We start from the raw sequence: 16,387 nt of genomic DNA, 5'->3' as shown, positions 1-16,387 counted from the left end.
CCTCTATTTACTGGACTACAAAGATGTGTATTATTGCAAGCTTTTTGTGAAATGCAGACAGCAGCAATCATTTGGCAGTTTCCAGTAAAATTCATCACTTTCCAGTAGTCTCTGGAAGGGTTAGAAATCTATTTTGCTCAATAGCAACACTGATTGATTTATAATAGCAGAATTCCAGCTGGAAAAGAATTATGACAGTTTGAGTCTCAGAGGGAAGAGTAAGTCTTGTTGGTAGAGGAGCAGTTGAAGATCTTAAGCAGCATAATTCTGATTTTCTTGTAATTGCTGTCCTCTCAGTGCAGAATATGTAGACTTCTTGAGTTTAACTGTGAAAAATGTAAGAGTAAAATCCAAATCTATCTCCGTGGTAAACAAGATGTGAAATATGTGCATGAGACTAAGGCTATGTCTACACTACAATCTTAAGTCGACTTATCTTAGGTCAACTTACAGCCACTGCATTAATTACTGCAATGGCTGATGTCCACATTACCATCCTTCTGTCAGTGGTATGTGTTCTCACCAGGAGCTCTTCCACCAACTGAAGAGCCAATTGGGAGCCCAGCTGCCCACTGGGGCTTCTTGCCTCCCTACTCCCAGCCAGGGGCAGCAGTGTGCGGATTCTCACCTCTGCGCTTCCAGCCAGGAGCCACCAGGAGCTTCTTTGCTCTGGTAGGGAGATCCACACCCAGAATCCACATGGGCGGCAGGTATAAGAGGCCAACGTAGGCTCTGCTCTATAATAGGCTGGGGCCACCAGATCCCTAGTTGTGGGGTTTGGCGCTGAAGTTTTTGCTTTATTATGCCCCATGCAGGTTACAGCGTGGCTGAGGAGGCCTATACCTGTCTCCTCAGCCGATTTGGAACCTGCATGGGGCATATCAAAAGTGTCTTCTAACAAAACCTTTACCCCTGTGCGGGTTGGGTCCAGGGAGGGGAGGCACCCTGTAGCTTCTGCGAGCCTGGGGCTTCTCCAGGCATGAGGGGAGGCTTGGGGGCTCTTCCAGGTGGCTGCCTTCAGCCAGCCTGGGGCTCCTGCGGGTGTGCGGCTTCAGCCACTCTAGGGCTCCTCCAGGTAGGAGTGGGAAGCCCGCAAGGCAGCCCAAGCCAGGAAATTGCGTGTTAGCCTGGCCTGGAACAGAGACCCAGCAGATCCTGGCTGGGGAGCTGGGAGTTGGCTTTCTTGTCAATGTCATGGCTCCTGTGGACATATGCCCTACGTGTCTCATTGAGGTCATTTTATTATATTGGCATAGCAGGGAAGTTACATTGGTGACAGGAGCATTTCAGCGTGCACACCGCAACTCTTTTGTCAACAAAAATCAGCTTTATCAACAAAACTGTGTGATGTAGACAAGGCCTAAAATAGGGCTATCTACCAGAAATCTGTATTCCAGACTGGTCCTGTTTGGGCACTGTGGGTGCTGGGTGTGGCCTTGGACCCCTGCTTATGTTGGAGGGAGGCGGGCGGCGCATGGCACAGGATCCCCACAGGTGCTGGGGTGTGTGTGTGTGTGGCTGTCATAAACAGATAGCTAAGGGTTAATGTCTCTTTCACCTGAAGCACCTGACCAGAGGACCAATCAGGAAACCGGATTTTTTCAACTTTGGGTGGAGGGAACTGAGTGTTTTTGTCTTTGTTTTCTGGCTGCCTGCTTTCTCTGAGCTTTGGAGAAGTAGTTCTACTTTCTAGTCTTCTGTTTCTAAGTGTAAGGACAAAGAGATCAGATAGTAAGTTCTATGGTTTCTTTTCTTTGGTATTTGCATGAATATAAGTGCTGGAGTGCTTTGATTTGTATTCTTTTTGAATAAGGCTGTTTATTCAATATTCTTTTAAGCAATTGACCCTGTGTTGTATCATCTAATACAGAGAGAACATTTGTACTTATTTTTCTTTCTTTTTTATATAAAGCTTTCTTTTAAGACCTGTTGGAGTTTTTCTTTACTTCAGGGAAATTGAGTCTGTACTCACCAGGGAATTGGTGGGAGGAAGAAATCAAGGGGAGATTTGTGTGTTGGATTGCTAGCCTGACTTTGCATTCCCTCTGGGGGAATAGGAAAGTACTTTTTGTTTCCAGTATTGGGAACAGAGAGGGAAATTCACTCTGTTTGGATTCACAGAACTTGGGTCTGTGTATCTCTCCAGGAGCACCTGGAGGGGGGAAGGGAAAAAGGATTATTTCCCTTTGTTGTGAGACTCAAGGGATTTGGGTCTTGGGGTCCCCAGGAAAGGTTTTTCAGGGGGACCAGAGTGCCCCAAAACACTCTAATTTTTTGGGTGGTGGCAGCAGGTACCAGGTCCAAGCTAGTAACTAAGCTTGGAGGTTTTCATGCTAACCCCCATATTTTGGACGCTAAGGTCCAAATCTGGGACTAAGGTTATTACAGTGGCACCACACAGCCTGGGACCCCCATTGGTGTTGCAGGCCAATGGGAACTGTGGAGCTGGTGCTTGTGGGAAGAGCAGTGCACAGAGCCCCCCTGGCCTCCCCTTCCTCTAAGAGCTGCAGGGACATATGGAGCTGGGTAGGGAGCCTGCCAGCCCTGCTAACCCTCCCTCCCCCAACACCAGTGGGGGTCCTGGGCCGTGCGGCGCTGCCCACCCCTGTCCAACACCAGTGGGGGTCCCAGGCCACAAGCTGCCCGCCTCCCCCCAGCACAAGCAGGGGTCCCAGGCCACCCTCCCAGCACCCACAGTGCCCCAAGGCTCCCTCCCTAGAGCACCCACAGACCCCTGCCAAAGTTTTAGTCATCGGTATTTTTAGTAAAAGTCACGGACAGGCTATGGGCTGTTTACTGCCCGTGACCTGTCTGTGTCTTTTACTAAAAATACCCATGACTAAAAACGTAGCCTTAGTTATAAGCTGTAGTCCTCGGCTCCTTCAGTAGGTTGATTGTACGTCGGATGTCCCTTGGTGGGTCATCAAGCAGGCCTAGTGCTGATGCAAATCCATCTGGTGGTCTCACCCAGAAACACAGGTCAAGCTGGGAATACAGATATACCATACATATCTATGTCATAATACAAAGGTGATACAAACATATAAACAAGATTATCATACCTGGCCGATTATAACATTTTCGCATATTTGGTTAGATTCCTTCCAGTTTTATAATATTGGCATGAACAATATCATAAAGTATCCCACATAGTCCATACGGCATCACACAAGTGTCCCCCAATCTTGTTAATATGTAATATCATCAAAATGACAGGTTCCAGTCCCTTTCAGGCCACTGATTAAGTGTGATTGCTCTTCTACTCCAATGCCCTCAACTTCCAGATCAGTAACTCTTGCTCCAGGTGTAGGTCTGGTCAGGCATCTTTGTATCAATATACCTCTGGGTCTGTCTACCCATTCTGAAAGGTCTAACAGGTTTTCAGGACTGTAGTCTGTGGAGCTTACTTAAGTCAAAATACAATATTGACATTTGGTAGGTTGGCATAGCATATATGTTATCAGTATTTAGCTGTTGGGTCTGCCTTTGGAGAGATCTCTAAGGCTTGTCAATGCCATGTGCTATGCGTTTGTGTTTGGAACAAAGGAAGTACCAGAAACATGGTAGAAGGACTATAAAGGGCAGCGGCATCATCTCCATTTTGTGTTCAGTCCTGAGTTTAACTTCAGTGTTATCTACCAGTCTTGGGAGTATCTGCTCTCACTTTTGCAGCCTGCCCTTGTCATTTCTAGTGACGGTTGCCCTAGGCACCACCGGGTCAGAGCTTTGGAATAGTGAAGCTAGTCCAAAGGGTCCAGAGTCACTACTACTGGCCCAGTTGATGCAGGTCTGTTAAAGAGTAGGTGAAATTCTGTGCCAGCAGGGTCCATAAAATGACTAGTGCTACACCCCAAGCAATGTATTTTCCATTTTTGGGATCTGTCCTCTCAACAGAGTGACTATAGGTATCCTGGTATCTTAGAAGAGCAGTCTGTATGTGTTTGTAATAGCTGATTACTTCTCCAAGTTGGCAGAAGCTTATTTACTACCCAATCAAGAAATACAAACAATTGCTAAGATACTTTTTGAGCAATTTGCTTGCCAGTATGGTATGCCTCACTTCTTGTGTATCAACTATGGTCAAAACTCTGAGTTGCAGTTGTTTTGAGAGGCTTGTGACGTGCCGGAGATAATTAAGATCTGCATCCCACCATTACCACCCATAGTAGGACAAACTGTTGCAAAGTCTTCACCATGCACTGACAGATGTGTTGGCATTTTTTTGTAGACACCCAGTTGATAGAACTAGGATGTCCTGCTTCCCTTAGGCAGGATAGCCTATAGAACTCGTGTACGGTTATCCATGGTGTACATGCCACATATAAAGTTCAAGTATGAAATCATCTGCTAAAATTACTGGGTGGGACTGATGTTATTGAAGGGTATACTAATCCCTAGGTATGTAACCCAGGTGGCAGGTGTTCTCAGTACTGTCAGACAAGCAGCGAACCATTACTGGAGTAAGGCCACTATCCCAGACGGAACACACACTGACTTAAGAATATGTCTGCGCAGGTGTATCAGGAGTGTTAACTGGTTTGGGTTAGCAATTACAAAAGGAAAAGGAGCTTGAGTGCTAAGTTGTTACAGGAAGTACAAAAGTCCATATGAGGTGGGTCAGCTGGATGTCAGAATTCATCTGCGTACTGACTTCTAGCCTAGTAGAAGTTGTTTTGCTCTGCATTACCTATGTTCTGACTGAGCCAAAACTCTGGCCAGTGCACCACAACCAAACCAGGCCAATGACTGTGGGAGTATCCTGGTCATCATGAGGGCTGAGCCCCTGGGCAGTAAAAGGGATCAAGCAAGGAACAGCACTGGTATGTGCTCCAGCATGACAAGCCAGGCTCTGATACACAACATCCTGGAGTAAAACTTATTGGAGGGAATTGCATCAGACCATGAGGCAGAACCTCTGAGAGTAACCTCACCTATGGAACTTGATCCAAAGGTGACGGTGAACCTACTGAGCAAGTAGAAGATCCAATATGTGAGGAGACTTCTAATCTGAGTTGAAATTAACATATGGGTGCAGAAGAAAGTGAACCCAGAGCTAAGAAGGGATAACAGAGATCACAAAGAAAGCACAGAGTTTCTTGTTGGTACCAACGCTTTCATGTGGACTAATGATGGAAGAGAGGATGCTTGTTTTTCATAGATGGGAGCAGTGTGATGAATTGGCTGAGTAGTCACAGGTCAGCAGAGGGCAGTGTGTGATGAGTGCCAGGAAGTGAATCTGCTGCTCTTCTCTCTCCTGATTGTTCTGGCACAGTGAGGAGGTGGAGTGATGAAGGAATGGGGTAGGGGACTCTGGGAGGAATGTTGACAAAGTGGAGTTGATAATGGATGTAGTTGACAGAGTGCTCATTAGGCCACATGGTATGAGGGCCTTAGGACCTAGCAAATGAATCACCTTATAATGCTTGTCCGAGTTGTGGTGCACCATAGTGCTACCAAGGACTGTATCAGAACAAAGGCTGGTACCAGAACATTCCAGTAAATCCACTGGGGATAGATATGGGTGCAATGGTTACTACTGTCCAAATAACTTCACTGGTCCTTCAGCTTTGACTGTATGAAGATGGAGCTGTGACAGATAGGTCAATTTCCTGCAGGATCCTTGAAAAACTTTATTGAATTAAATTTAACTATCTTTGGAGTCCATTGTATTAAATGAATGGTTTATGTATTATTGTGGGCTGGAATTGAATGTAACCTCTCTTTAGGGGGAGATGTGAGGTGAACCCAGGGAAGTGTTGTGACTTCAAAGGACTGTATGGAGAACATAAGAATGGCCATAGTGGGTTAGATCAATGGTCCATCTAGCCTGGTATATTGTCTTCTGATAGTGGCCAGTGCCAGATGCTTCAGAGGAAGCAAACAGAACATGACAATTTATTGAGTGATGCACCCGGTGGTTCATTGCTAGCTTCTAGCAGTCAGAGGCTTAGGGACACCAAGAGCATGGGGTTCTGTCTCTGACCATCTTGGCTAACAGCCATTGATGGACCAATCTTTCATGAACTTATCTAATATTTAACTGAACAATGTGCCAGATAAGAATGGACTTTTGGGACAAACACGGTCAAGTGGTTTCCCTGGGGAATCTCTAGGGGGAGGTGAATGCAACTTTCTCATCTCCGGTTATGCAAAATCCCAGCCTTTTGAAGCTACACCCTGATTACTTGATAACCAAATATGTAGCATACATAAAAGGCAATAAAATTAAAATATGCAATTAGAAGTATAAACAATTCAGTAGAAAAATCAACATTTATGTATGGAACAAATGAACTAATAGAAGAGTCAAGTGTGATTTTCAGTGTTTGCAGGGTGAGGAATTACTTATAAAAATAAGGATTTTTAATAAGTTTTTAATTACAAAGGCAGTAAGGAATCATTATACTGGAAGTCCAAAATGGTATTGAATGTTATAGGAATGTACAACTGTTTCAAATACATGGATTCTTTGGGAGAGGTCACAACATAAATATGAAGCTAATGTGCTCTAAAGGCTCAGAAACAAAAAGGAGAAATAACATAAATAAACATATACATATATACCTTTGGGATTCTTTTAATGTCATAACTTTTGGGTGTATAATCTCATGATTTTTGAATGCTGGTGGCTGTCAATCTATCTTGGGGTTGTATACCTATATTTAGTAAAAATTACAGAAGAAATTTACCTTTGAGAAGGATTTCATGAAAGATAGTATAGTACCCTTAGGGCCAGATTTGTAAAGATATTTAGGCAACTAGTGGGCTTTTCAAAAGCATCTAGGTGCTTTTAAACTTTAAAAATCTGGCCTGTGGTGAATATTTGGGAACCAAGTTGCACACACAATTATGACATATGAAAATGCACTGAGGGGCAAAATAACAGTTGCCAACGACAATTCCCATTGGAAGCTCAAAGAAAACTGTTTTGACATCAAAACGTTTTGACATCAAACCAGGACTTCAGTCAGCCTTCAAGTCATGTGATTTCAAAGAATAAACTTTTACATAAAGTATAAAAAAAATTAGAACTAAAACCTAATATCCAATACTAACAGGAGGAGCTGTAGCTGAATTACTGTGAGAAATAATTGCAGAAGCTACTAGCAACTGTTAATATTTCCAATATTGCTATTAAAATATCTATGAACTAGCATGATATTCATCTGCACAATGTTAATAAACGTAAATGAAGTGCTAAGAGTAATACAAATATAATTTCAAAAAGTAAATGGAGTGAAACTCCATTTTACAGTGGATTGCAAGAAAAATGCAGTCCAGTCCAGGCTATCCGAATAAAAGGCAAGCCAAATATGTTTCCTGCTATGAGGAGTTACAGAGACATATAAACTGATAAGTGATTATTTTAAACGTTGATAATTATCATTTTTGGACAAGCAGAAGTATGTAAAATATTTCACTGAATTAATCAAGTGTCCTTTAGCAGCTCAATAGGTGGCACCAGAGACATTGGGGCACAGCCCTGGTAAGCGGGTGGTGAGACGCAGGACTGGCCAACCCCTCCGCCTCCAACACCGCTTCTCTTTTGCCGGCACCGCAGATGGCTCAGGCCACTTGGGTAACTGTTAGCCCCGCCCCTCTTCCCCCTCCTGCCCCCCAGCACGTCACCAGCAATTCGCACGTGGTCACCACAAGAGAGGGCAAAGTCCGGGCAGCGGCGTCGGCAGGTGTTACTGAGCATGCTCAGTCCTCAAGCGCATGCTCCCTACCAACAGAGCAGCCGCGGGGCGGGGCGGCCTGGCGGTGCACGGCCCCTGGAGCGGAGAAGGGGGCGGGGCGCAGTGGAGGGCGTTCCCCGCGCGGTCAGGCCCAGCTCAGTCTGTTTGCGAGGGCCGCGCACGGCGCACGCGGACAGGTCCGGCGATGGCGCTGGGCTCGGCCTGGGGGCGGGTGTCGTGGCTCTATTACCAGTACCTGCTGGTCACCGCGCTCTACATGCTGGAGCCCTGGGAGCGGACGATCTTCAGTATCCTCCCGCGGCCAGGGCGGGACCGGCGGGCGCGGAGGTCGCGGCCGCCGCGGGGCCGGGGTCTGTTAGTTAAGCCGCGGCCGGCAGCGGTGGGCGGGGCCGGTGCGGGGGAGGCCACAGGCAGCCTTGGGGAAGTGGGAGCTGGGGAGGGGCTGGAGCACGTGGCTGGACTGGAAGGGGGCGTGGTGGGCTGCAGTTCATGGCCGAGCGTGGAAGGTAGGCTGCGGGGCAGCGGTGGATTGGCCGGGGCCTGTTGCTCCGCTTTGGGCGTGAGGGAGGGGGCTGGACCCTAGTGTGCTGCTCTGCTCCCGATCTCTTCTAACTCCCTCGAGTGCATCTCTGCCCACCCCGTGGTGTGGACTGTGCGGGGTGTGGTTCAGGCTCAGCTGAGCTGTGAGAGGTGCCTTAGGAGAGGAGGTCTGACCTTTGTCCTGAGCAAGCTGCCCTGCTATCCCTTCAGCCCCTGTTCTGCAGGATGCTCTTATGATTAAGGCATCAGACTGGGACCTTGGAGATCTGGCTTCGATTCGTGGCCTTTCCAGATTTTGAGAATGCCTTTGAGCGCTTCTCTGATCATGGGTGCTTAATGTTCCCCTTCTTATCTGTAAAATGGGTCCAGTAACACTTTCCTGGCAGACATATTGTGTATGCATTTAATTGATGCTTGGGAGGTGCTTAGCCGTTGTTCACATTGAGGGTTGTTAGCCATCCCAGTGTAGCTATGCTGGTGGTTTAAAAACCCAAAGTTCAATTCTAACTGGCTATCTAACTAGTTAGATAAATAACACTGATACATAGTAGCATTCTATAGCTACATTGGCCTTGGTGCGGGTCAGTGTTGCAAAGTATATAGTGTGGCACTGTTTCCTAGTCCCACAGGTTAGGTTTATTGTGTGAACAAAGAAGGAACCCTTTCACCCATGTGTGAGGAATCTGTTAATCCACTCACTCCTTGCTTGTTAAATCACATTCAGATTCACAGTCTGTATTGTTACAATGAACTATAACAAGTGTTGCCAATGTTTAAGAGAGAGCAACACAGATTATCTTTCAGAACATTAAGGTATCAAGTATCCCTTCTGGCCATTTAGCAGTGTAGTTAATTTCTGAGTCAGAGACAGGTTGCTGTGCCTTGATGCAATTTCGCCTTTCACTTTCCTTCCCTAGAATTATGCAACTTTTTTCTCTGTTAACTTGAAGAATTGTTTCCATTAGTCAGAAATACCTTTAATGCATGCCTTCATACTTTGCACATTGGAAAGGAAAATGTGTATTTTATATAATGAGTAATTTATGTATGTTGCATAGTCATGCAGCTCTAGGTTTCCATTTTGCTTTGTCTCCCTGTGTCTTTTTCTAATTGGTGTTTACTGAACCTGTAGTTGGTGAATTTGCTTGTTTTATGTATTTCACTATAACAGCCTTCTAACATGAAGGTTCAGTTGTAGAGACTTGTATCAAGAGTCTAGATTATTGTGGTTTTTTGAGCCGCTTTTTCTAGAGGATAATACAATGTCCCTTCATTCTATTCTGAATGTGATGGTTACTTGGTCCTTTGTTAAAATGGTACCTCATATTTGCAGCCGCTCTCTGATGGATGACCTTTAAAAGTACCTCCAAGGAGTACTGAGAGATGTGAGGAGATAAACTAATCTAACTGGTAACAAACAGGGGTGGTGGTCAGTTTTAAAGAAAATATCTGCCATTAGTAAAAGTAGGGACTGTTGTTTGCCCAAGTTACAGGTGCATTTTTTTCTATGTAAAGCTCCAAAATGGAGAGCATATAATTCAGAAATGAATGAACATGGGATTAACTTGATAGCTGTGTTTTCTAGCTGGATCTTGGTTACCAGTCCTTAGTGTTGCTTGGTCAGGTCCAGCGGCCAGCTGAAACTTCACACAAGGGAGGGGGAGCTGAGCTTTTGTGGAGTTTGAAGCTCTGATGTTGATGCAGAATGAACCCAAAGTCCCATAGCAATACACCCTTCTTTTATAATAATAAGTTCCCATACCAGGCTCTGGGTCTTGCTGTGTTACACCGGAGCTGTTAATTACAAGGTAGTTAAGGTTGCTTTTAATTAGCATTATTTGGTTTATTACTGGGAGTTATTCGTAGCTGTCTTTTTTTTTTTTTTTTTTTTTTTTTTTTTTTTTTTTTTGGCTTTACTTTTTATTTTGTTGTTTGGGTGTATACCTTTGCTTTAGGGTTGTTAATTTGCCATTTGGTGATTTTGATAATAAAGTTGATGCCTTTTGACTTTTTGGTTTTTTTGACCATTTGGCCCAGCTGTTTTTTAGTTAATTACCATACACTTTTACTTACATACCGAACAGTAAATAAGGCAATTAAAGCCATAAAACTTATTTTTTTAAGAACAATTATTAACACAATTAGCAAAGAATAAATTTTAGAAATTTTTTTTTACTAATTTAAGGCTAGCAAAATGGAGTACAATTTTAAAAACCCAAACTCCATGGAATACACCCTTCTTTTATAGTTACAAGCTCCCAGAGGAGTCTTTGGGTTCGTTCTACATCGGGGTAGGCAACCTATGGCATGCATGCCGAAGGTGGCATGCGAACTGATTTTCAGTGGCACTCACACTGTCCTGGTCACCAGTCCAGGGGGCTCTGAATTTTAATTTAATTTTAAATGAAGCTTCTTAAACATTTTAAAAACCTTATTTACTTTACATATAACAATAGTTTAGTTATATATTAGACTTATAGAAAGAAACTTTCTAAAAACATTAAAATGTATTACTGGCACGTGAAACCGTAAATTAGAGTGAATAAATGAAGACTCGGCACACCACGTCTGAAAGGTTGCCGACCCCTGTTCTACATCAACGTTGGAAATTCAAAAGCATTCAACAAAGGCCTACCTCTGTCTCCCTCCTGTGCAGTTTCAGCTGGCCACTGGATCTGATGGCGCAACACTTAAAAACTGATAACTATAAAATCCAGCTGAAACCGTGTGTGTAAATAAAAGCATATGTTAATTTCAGTGCTTAAATTGTACTGTCAATAAACTCACTGTATTGCCTTATCCCCTTCAAAAAAATCCCATGTGCTTCTTTAAGCATAACACAGAGGAAACTAATTCTAAAGGGGAAACAGTGAAACTGACTACATACGAAGTTCTGTAAAATACATCTAACTTAAAATCTAAACTTTTTGGCTGTTATAATCTTGGGTATAATTTGGGGGGTGTGGGAGGGTAATAGACAGAAGTGTGCTTGTTTCAGTGACAGTAACATCCTGATCACCATATGGCCATTTTTTCTCAATATAAGTTCAAGTCCGATTCTAGGATCTAGTTTGTCGATACTAGGACCTGCTGCTGAAAATAGCTAAGCAACTAATTCCCACTTGGCTCTACTTGTGGATGAAAATAGCTCAACTTTAGAGAGGAGTGCTACAGAAAGCATGGCTGGAGCACTTGCCACTAGTACTGGTAATGACGGGCCATTATCCTAAGGTAGAAGGCCTTAGATTATTTATTTGTATTTTGGTGGTACCTAGGAGCCCCTGTCACGGATGAGACACTATTGTACTCGGTGCTGTACAAACACAGGAAAAAAAGATGGCCCAATGAGCTTACAGTCTACGTAGATCTACATTGTCTGATAGCTTGGAATCCCAAGGTTGTGATTAAGAACTCATGTCAAAGTTTAGAGATTTGAGGTGACCCTCCCTCAGTGCTTTTAAATTGCAATATTTCATGACTTGCCATGACTAAAAATACTCTAGTGAATGATTTCATCTTCTAGGTTTGTTCTCTAACAGGTATGCCATATAGCCTTTGTTGTTAAATATACACAATTTAGACCTCATTTTGGAGGTGCTGATGAGCACCTGCAGCTCCTGTTGAAACTGTGGTAACTGGATACTTCTGCCTGGCCCTTTAATACCTAATGCTCTGTTTATAGTGCTGTCTTTGTATTAGGTTTATTAAACTTAATTTTAAGTTATGATTTGAGGAAACTGCAGGTAGTCTGATTAGAAAAGGGTTTGTAAAAAAAAATTTAAATTTATTTGTGTGTGCGTCCAGAAACATTCAGGTTTGGGTCAACCTAACTTCCAGTGACTACAATCCCATTGCATTTCTGAAGGCTGGGTTTGGGTTTCCTGGAACTAGACATAGGCCTAGTGATAATATTAGCAAATACAGGTAATGTGTCTTATGTGAATTTTCTAAGTGATCGCTGATCCTATTTGAAATAAGCTAGTGAAACTATAGCCTGAGAATGGTTGTGGATTGCCAGATACTACAAGAAAGTTTTCAGAGAGCTGCAGCCACTTCCAATAAAATGTTAATGAACGGTTTACAAACACAGCGTGAATTAAAACAAAGGCTGTGCTTTGAGATATTATGATTTCAGTGAAACATCTAGATTGATTCTACTTATAAGATTGATCAGCTGTCTAAGGAAATTAATACTAATACCATAGTTCCTTCTGTTTGAAGTACTCTTGGAAAATAAATTGAGCCTCACAATCTATTTTTTCCCTGGAGAATCAATAATGCTTATTTATTAACAAACATGGCAATACAAATTAAGTCAATATATTTGAACACAGAAATAAAGAACACTAATTGAACAGACTCTTCATTTTTCAGTTATAGTGTTCCAAAGAGTCTATTAAAGTCATCTTTCAAGACTGCACTTTGGTTTGATTTTGGTTTTTGGTTGTTCGGGGGGAGAGAGGGGAGAACAAGATTCAGCACTCCAAAATGGGTCAGTGGTGGTTTTTGTAGCAATGCGTATTTCAGGTCTTAGGGCAGGAGAGACGTGTCATTAGAGTTCCCATGAGAGCTGCCCTTTACAAGCCCAGCTTGCTCTTTCTTTAATGTCTCCTATTGGACAGTTGTGACCTGCCCAAAGCCTATAGGCAGCTGGGAATGGAACCTAGGTCTCTTGACTCCCTGTTTTATACCAATGACCAGTAATGTGTGTACACAAATTAAGATTTAGTTTATTTGGGCCACTCTGTTCCAAGAGAATCCTTGAGATCAGAATTAAAAGATTAGTTTCTTCAAGTGTGTGTGAGAGAGAGAGTATATATATGTGTGGAGAGAGAGAGAGAGAGAGAGTGCTACACAAGATCTTTTAAAGATATCTATGAATTAGTATAAATATATTGCTCTTGCTGACAGTAAAACTCAGAACCTGCAGAAGTTTTTGGCTTTTAGGGAATCTGGTTATTTCCATTAACGTGTTTCTCCTCATTTCCCCCCTGAAACCCTCACCCCCCCCCCCGCAAAAAATAAAAAGACTGTTTTTATGTCCAAAATATGTGGCAATAAAATAGAGAATCTGGAAGGCATTCTCATAATAAAGTCAGTCATTATTACCAGTGTTGGAGAAAAACACAGTGTTTTTTTTGAGTGCAGCAAAATTAAATATTTTATTATTTTTTAAGCAATTGCGATTGAGGGAGGGAGTGCCCTAGGACACAGGGTCGCCCCAGTCCGGGACAGGTCTCTCAACAGGTAAACAATTACAGCAAGCATTTATACCTTTGTTACAGACAATGACAAGCAATAATACAGACAATAATGAGCAGCAGCTGCATTTTGTTTATACATAGGCCATTCTGTTTTATTTTTTTCACTTCTGGGCGCCAGTCTACGTATTTGATTATCAGTGCAAGGTCGTGATAACTTCTTACACAGTTCTTTCCTACTCGCCTCACACTATTCTCACTTCTACAAGTCTCAGGTCATTAGAGTTACAGCTGGCCTAACTCTTGCTAACAGACTGACATGCATTAAGATCCCCTACAAATCCTTGTCAATTCTTTCCCTTCTTCCAGACAAGTCTTCTAGTTTTCACATTTACAGTGGATTTCTTCCTACAGCTGTTATACACGAATACAGTTGAGCATATACAATTTAGAATTATACAAATTTTATAATAGTTTTGAAGGTTAGTATTAAAACATTCTTTTTTTGTGATTTTAATAGAATTCCAAACTGCAGCTTTCCTTAACTGTTCCTCAGATTCTATGCTGGTTTCTATTGTTGGAATGGCGCTGTACACTGGCTATGTGTTCATTCCTCAGCACATCATGGCGATATTACACTACTTTGAAATTGTGCAGTGATGAAGAAAGTATATTCAAGAAGTAATAGTGATTCAAGATTCATCCTGCAAAGAAGATCCAACCGGCTAGTTTTAACGAGACTTCTACTGATGACAGAACAAGAAACACTCAACTATGACTCTGAAGACTAGGAAACCAGATGTGTAGAGCAGGGACACAACATGCCTCGTGTGTTGTGTTCATTCACTTTAATTTTACAAGATGTCCTTGTATAGTAGTTTTGCCTATTTTAACGTTGTTTGTACTTTGATACCAGTATTTTCTTAACTTTTGTGAAAAGTAGTTTGTAAACATCAACTCAGGTGTACTGTCTGCTGTCCAGACTTTGTCCAACAAAATATTTGTGCATAACTATAGTTGGCTTTAAGTCTTCTGTATTCCAGCTGATGGAGGAAGAGGGTGGATGAGACAGAGTTAACACTTCATTCATCATCTTTGGGATAAGACTACAGATGCAGTCTTTCCAAAGTTGGAGCAAAAGGACTAATGGGCTTATGTTCTTTCATGAACTGCATCTAGGCCCTCAAGATTTTGTGATAATTTAATGTTCTAACTTCTAACTAAACTGTACTTGTACATAATGCTTGTCTTCCAAGGATTATGTTTCTGTGCAGATGGAGAGGAGTTTTTTTCCTGTACTCATTGTCAGCAGTGTAATTGTCTAGTTTTAAACTGCTTTATTGCAGTTAGTGTTTCAAACGCATTTGAACATACTCTTGTTACAAATGACCAAAACATAGGATTGTAAGTGGACTTAAGTTAATATAACAATAAGAAGCTGAATACTTGGCTGAAGTCCTGTCTTTGTTCTTAACTTTTTTTCAGGTTTGTATTCTGAAATGTAAGATGGCAACAACCTGACTTTCTAAGGTGGAGGATATATTTTTTGTTCTAAAAAATAAAAGCTAAAAGCAGAATTGATGCAAAACTCTTTTCCTTTTATTTTTAGATGTTAATATGTTTTATGCATTCTGCTCAAAACTGACCCAGGTGATGAGGCAAGGGAATGATGTTAACCAAAGATCTGAGTTCTTGTCACAGTAAAAGGTACTGTGGGCCAAATTATATCCTAAGATATGCAGCTGCTGTTGATGCTAATGGAAGTTGCACAGGTAGTTCATAATGCATTATGCCTAATTAATGCACAGCTGTTTGACAATATGCAACATGACAATAAGGTTTAATTCCCTTAAATATGCATTCCAGTGAGGAACGGTAAGATGCTTTTTCCATATTTAAAGTAAAATAGTGTATGCATTTTATTTTCAGTTTAACTGAGTATAACTTGTTCTATAAAAACTATTTTTGTAATCTTTAGTTGGCTTAACTTTTATCTGACTTGCAGATATTACATAAGGCTGTCACCTCTGGTATCCAAAGTGAGGCTAGATTAGTGCCTCAGAAGGCAGCAGGTTAATAATTTTCACTATCCCAAAAGCTAACAAATGAAAGCTTTGGCATCTGAGAAATTTTCTTTTGGGATATATTGTCTGGTTGCACGATAGGCTAATGCATTAGTATTACTGATATGGGGATACAGAGACAACTGGTGCAGAATTGTCTTCATTCAGTTAAAAAACTGGCCATATAAACAAAGACTAGAGGGTGAAGGGGGTGGGGGTGGGGGGAACCTGGATACAGCAAAAAAAAAAAAAAAGGCATTTTTCATTGCCAATTAGCAATTACTTTAAGATTGTTTGAGCTGTGTTTGGGAACTCTCTTTTATTCTGTGACAGAAATGCTGCAGAATACTGTGCATGTAAAAATGGCTTTAAGTGGGAAAGCATTTGTAAATGGGTTTTGATGATGCACAAGTTTTCTCAAAGCAATTTATTTTAATGGTGGGGAAAATGCAACCATGTCAACACTTATAGTATAAATGGAGTTGCAGAGGACTTGAGTCTAGCAATACTAATTAGCACACATTTGCGGATTTGTGTTTTCTTCTATTTTCTTAAAGTAAGTGTTATAAAAGCCCTGCATCATCTTGTCAGAATTTAAGATGTTAAAGGATGAAAAAGATTCTTCTATTGTAATATAACTAAAGTTCATAGTCATAAAAGCAAGTGCTGTATGACATGCATTTCACAGCACTAATCTGGAGGAAAGATAGTCAAAATTGGTAATTTAATAAGGAGTTTGTTCAATTTTACAAAGGAAACCAGTAGGTGACTAACATTTGGTAAGCTTAAATAATACACTGATTACCTAAGAAGATCAAGTTTAGCGTTTTCCCACTTTGCTGTGGTCATTTTACAGCTGTTGTCAGTTCAGCAGTCAAATCTT

General features: G+C 41.9%; 1 protein-coding gene across 1 annotated transcript; it reads left to right on the top strand.

Annotated features, from left to right (window-relative positions):
• The first annotated feature begins 7,820 nt into the window (after positions 1-7,820).
• SPTSSA (serine palmitoyltransferase small subunit A) lies at positions 7,821-15,018 on the top strand. The gene is made up of 2 exons (XM_050954006.1): positions 7,821-7,987; positions 13,998-15,018. Exons 1-2 carry the CDS (start codon positions 7,885-7,887, stop codon positions 14,099-14,101), a joined length of 207 nt encoding a protein of 68 aa, XP_050809963.1. The 5' UTR covers positions 7,821-7,884; the 3' UTR covers positions 14,102-15,018.
• Positions 15,019-16,387: the final 1,369 nt, after the last annotated feature.

Source organism: Gopherus flavomarginatus, chromosome 5, assembly GCF_025201925.1.
Source record: "Gopherus flavomarginatus isolate rGopFla2 chromosome 5, rGopFla2.mat.asm, whole genome shotgun sequence".
In the NCBI taxonomy this organism is placed as follows: Eukaryota; Metazoa; Chordata; order Testudines; family Testudinidae; genus Gopherus; species Gopherus flavomarginatus.
Note: the sequence above shows the minus strand (reverse complement) of the source record. Positions and strands in the feature narration are given on the sequence as shown.

Excerpts from the sequence above, each read along its gene's own strand:
- SPTSSA (XM_050954006.1), top strand. The coding sequence starts at position 7,885 with ATGGCGCTGGGCTCGGCCTGGGGGCGGGTGTCGTGGCTCTATTACCAG. Across the intron at positions 7,988-13,997 it reads CTGGGAGCGGACGATCTTCA|ATTCTATGCTGGTTTCTATT; the intron begins GTATCCTCCCGC and ends ACTGTTCCTCAG.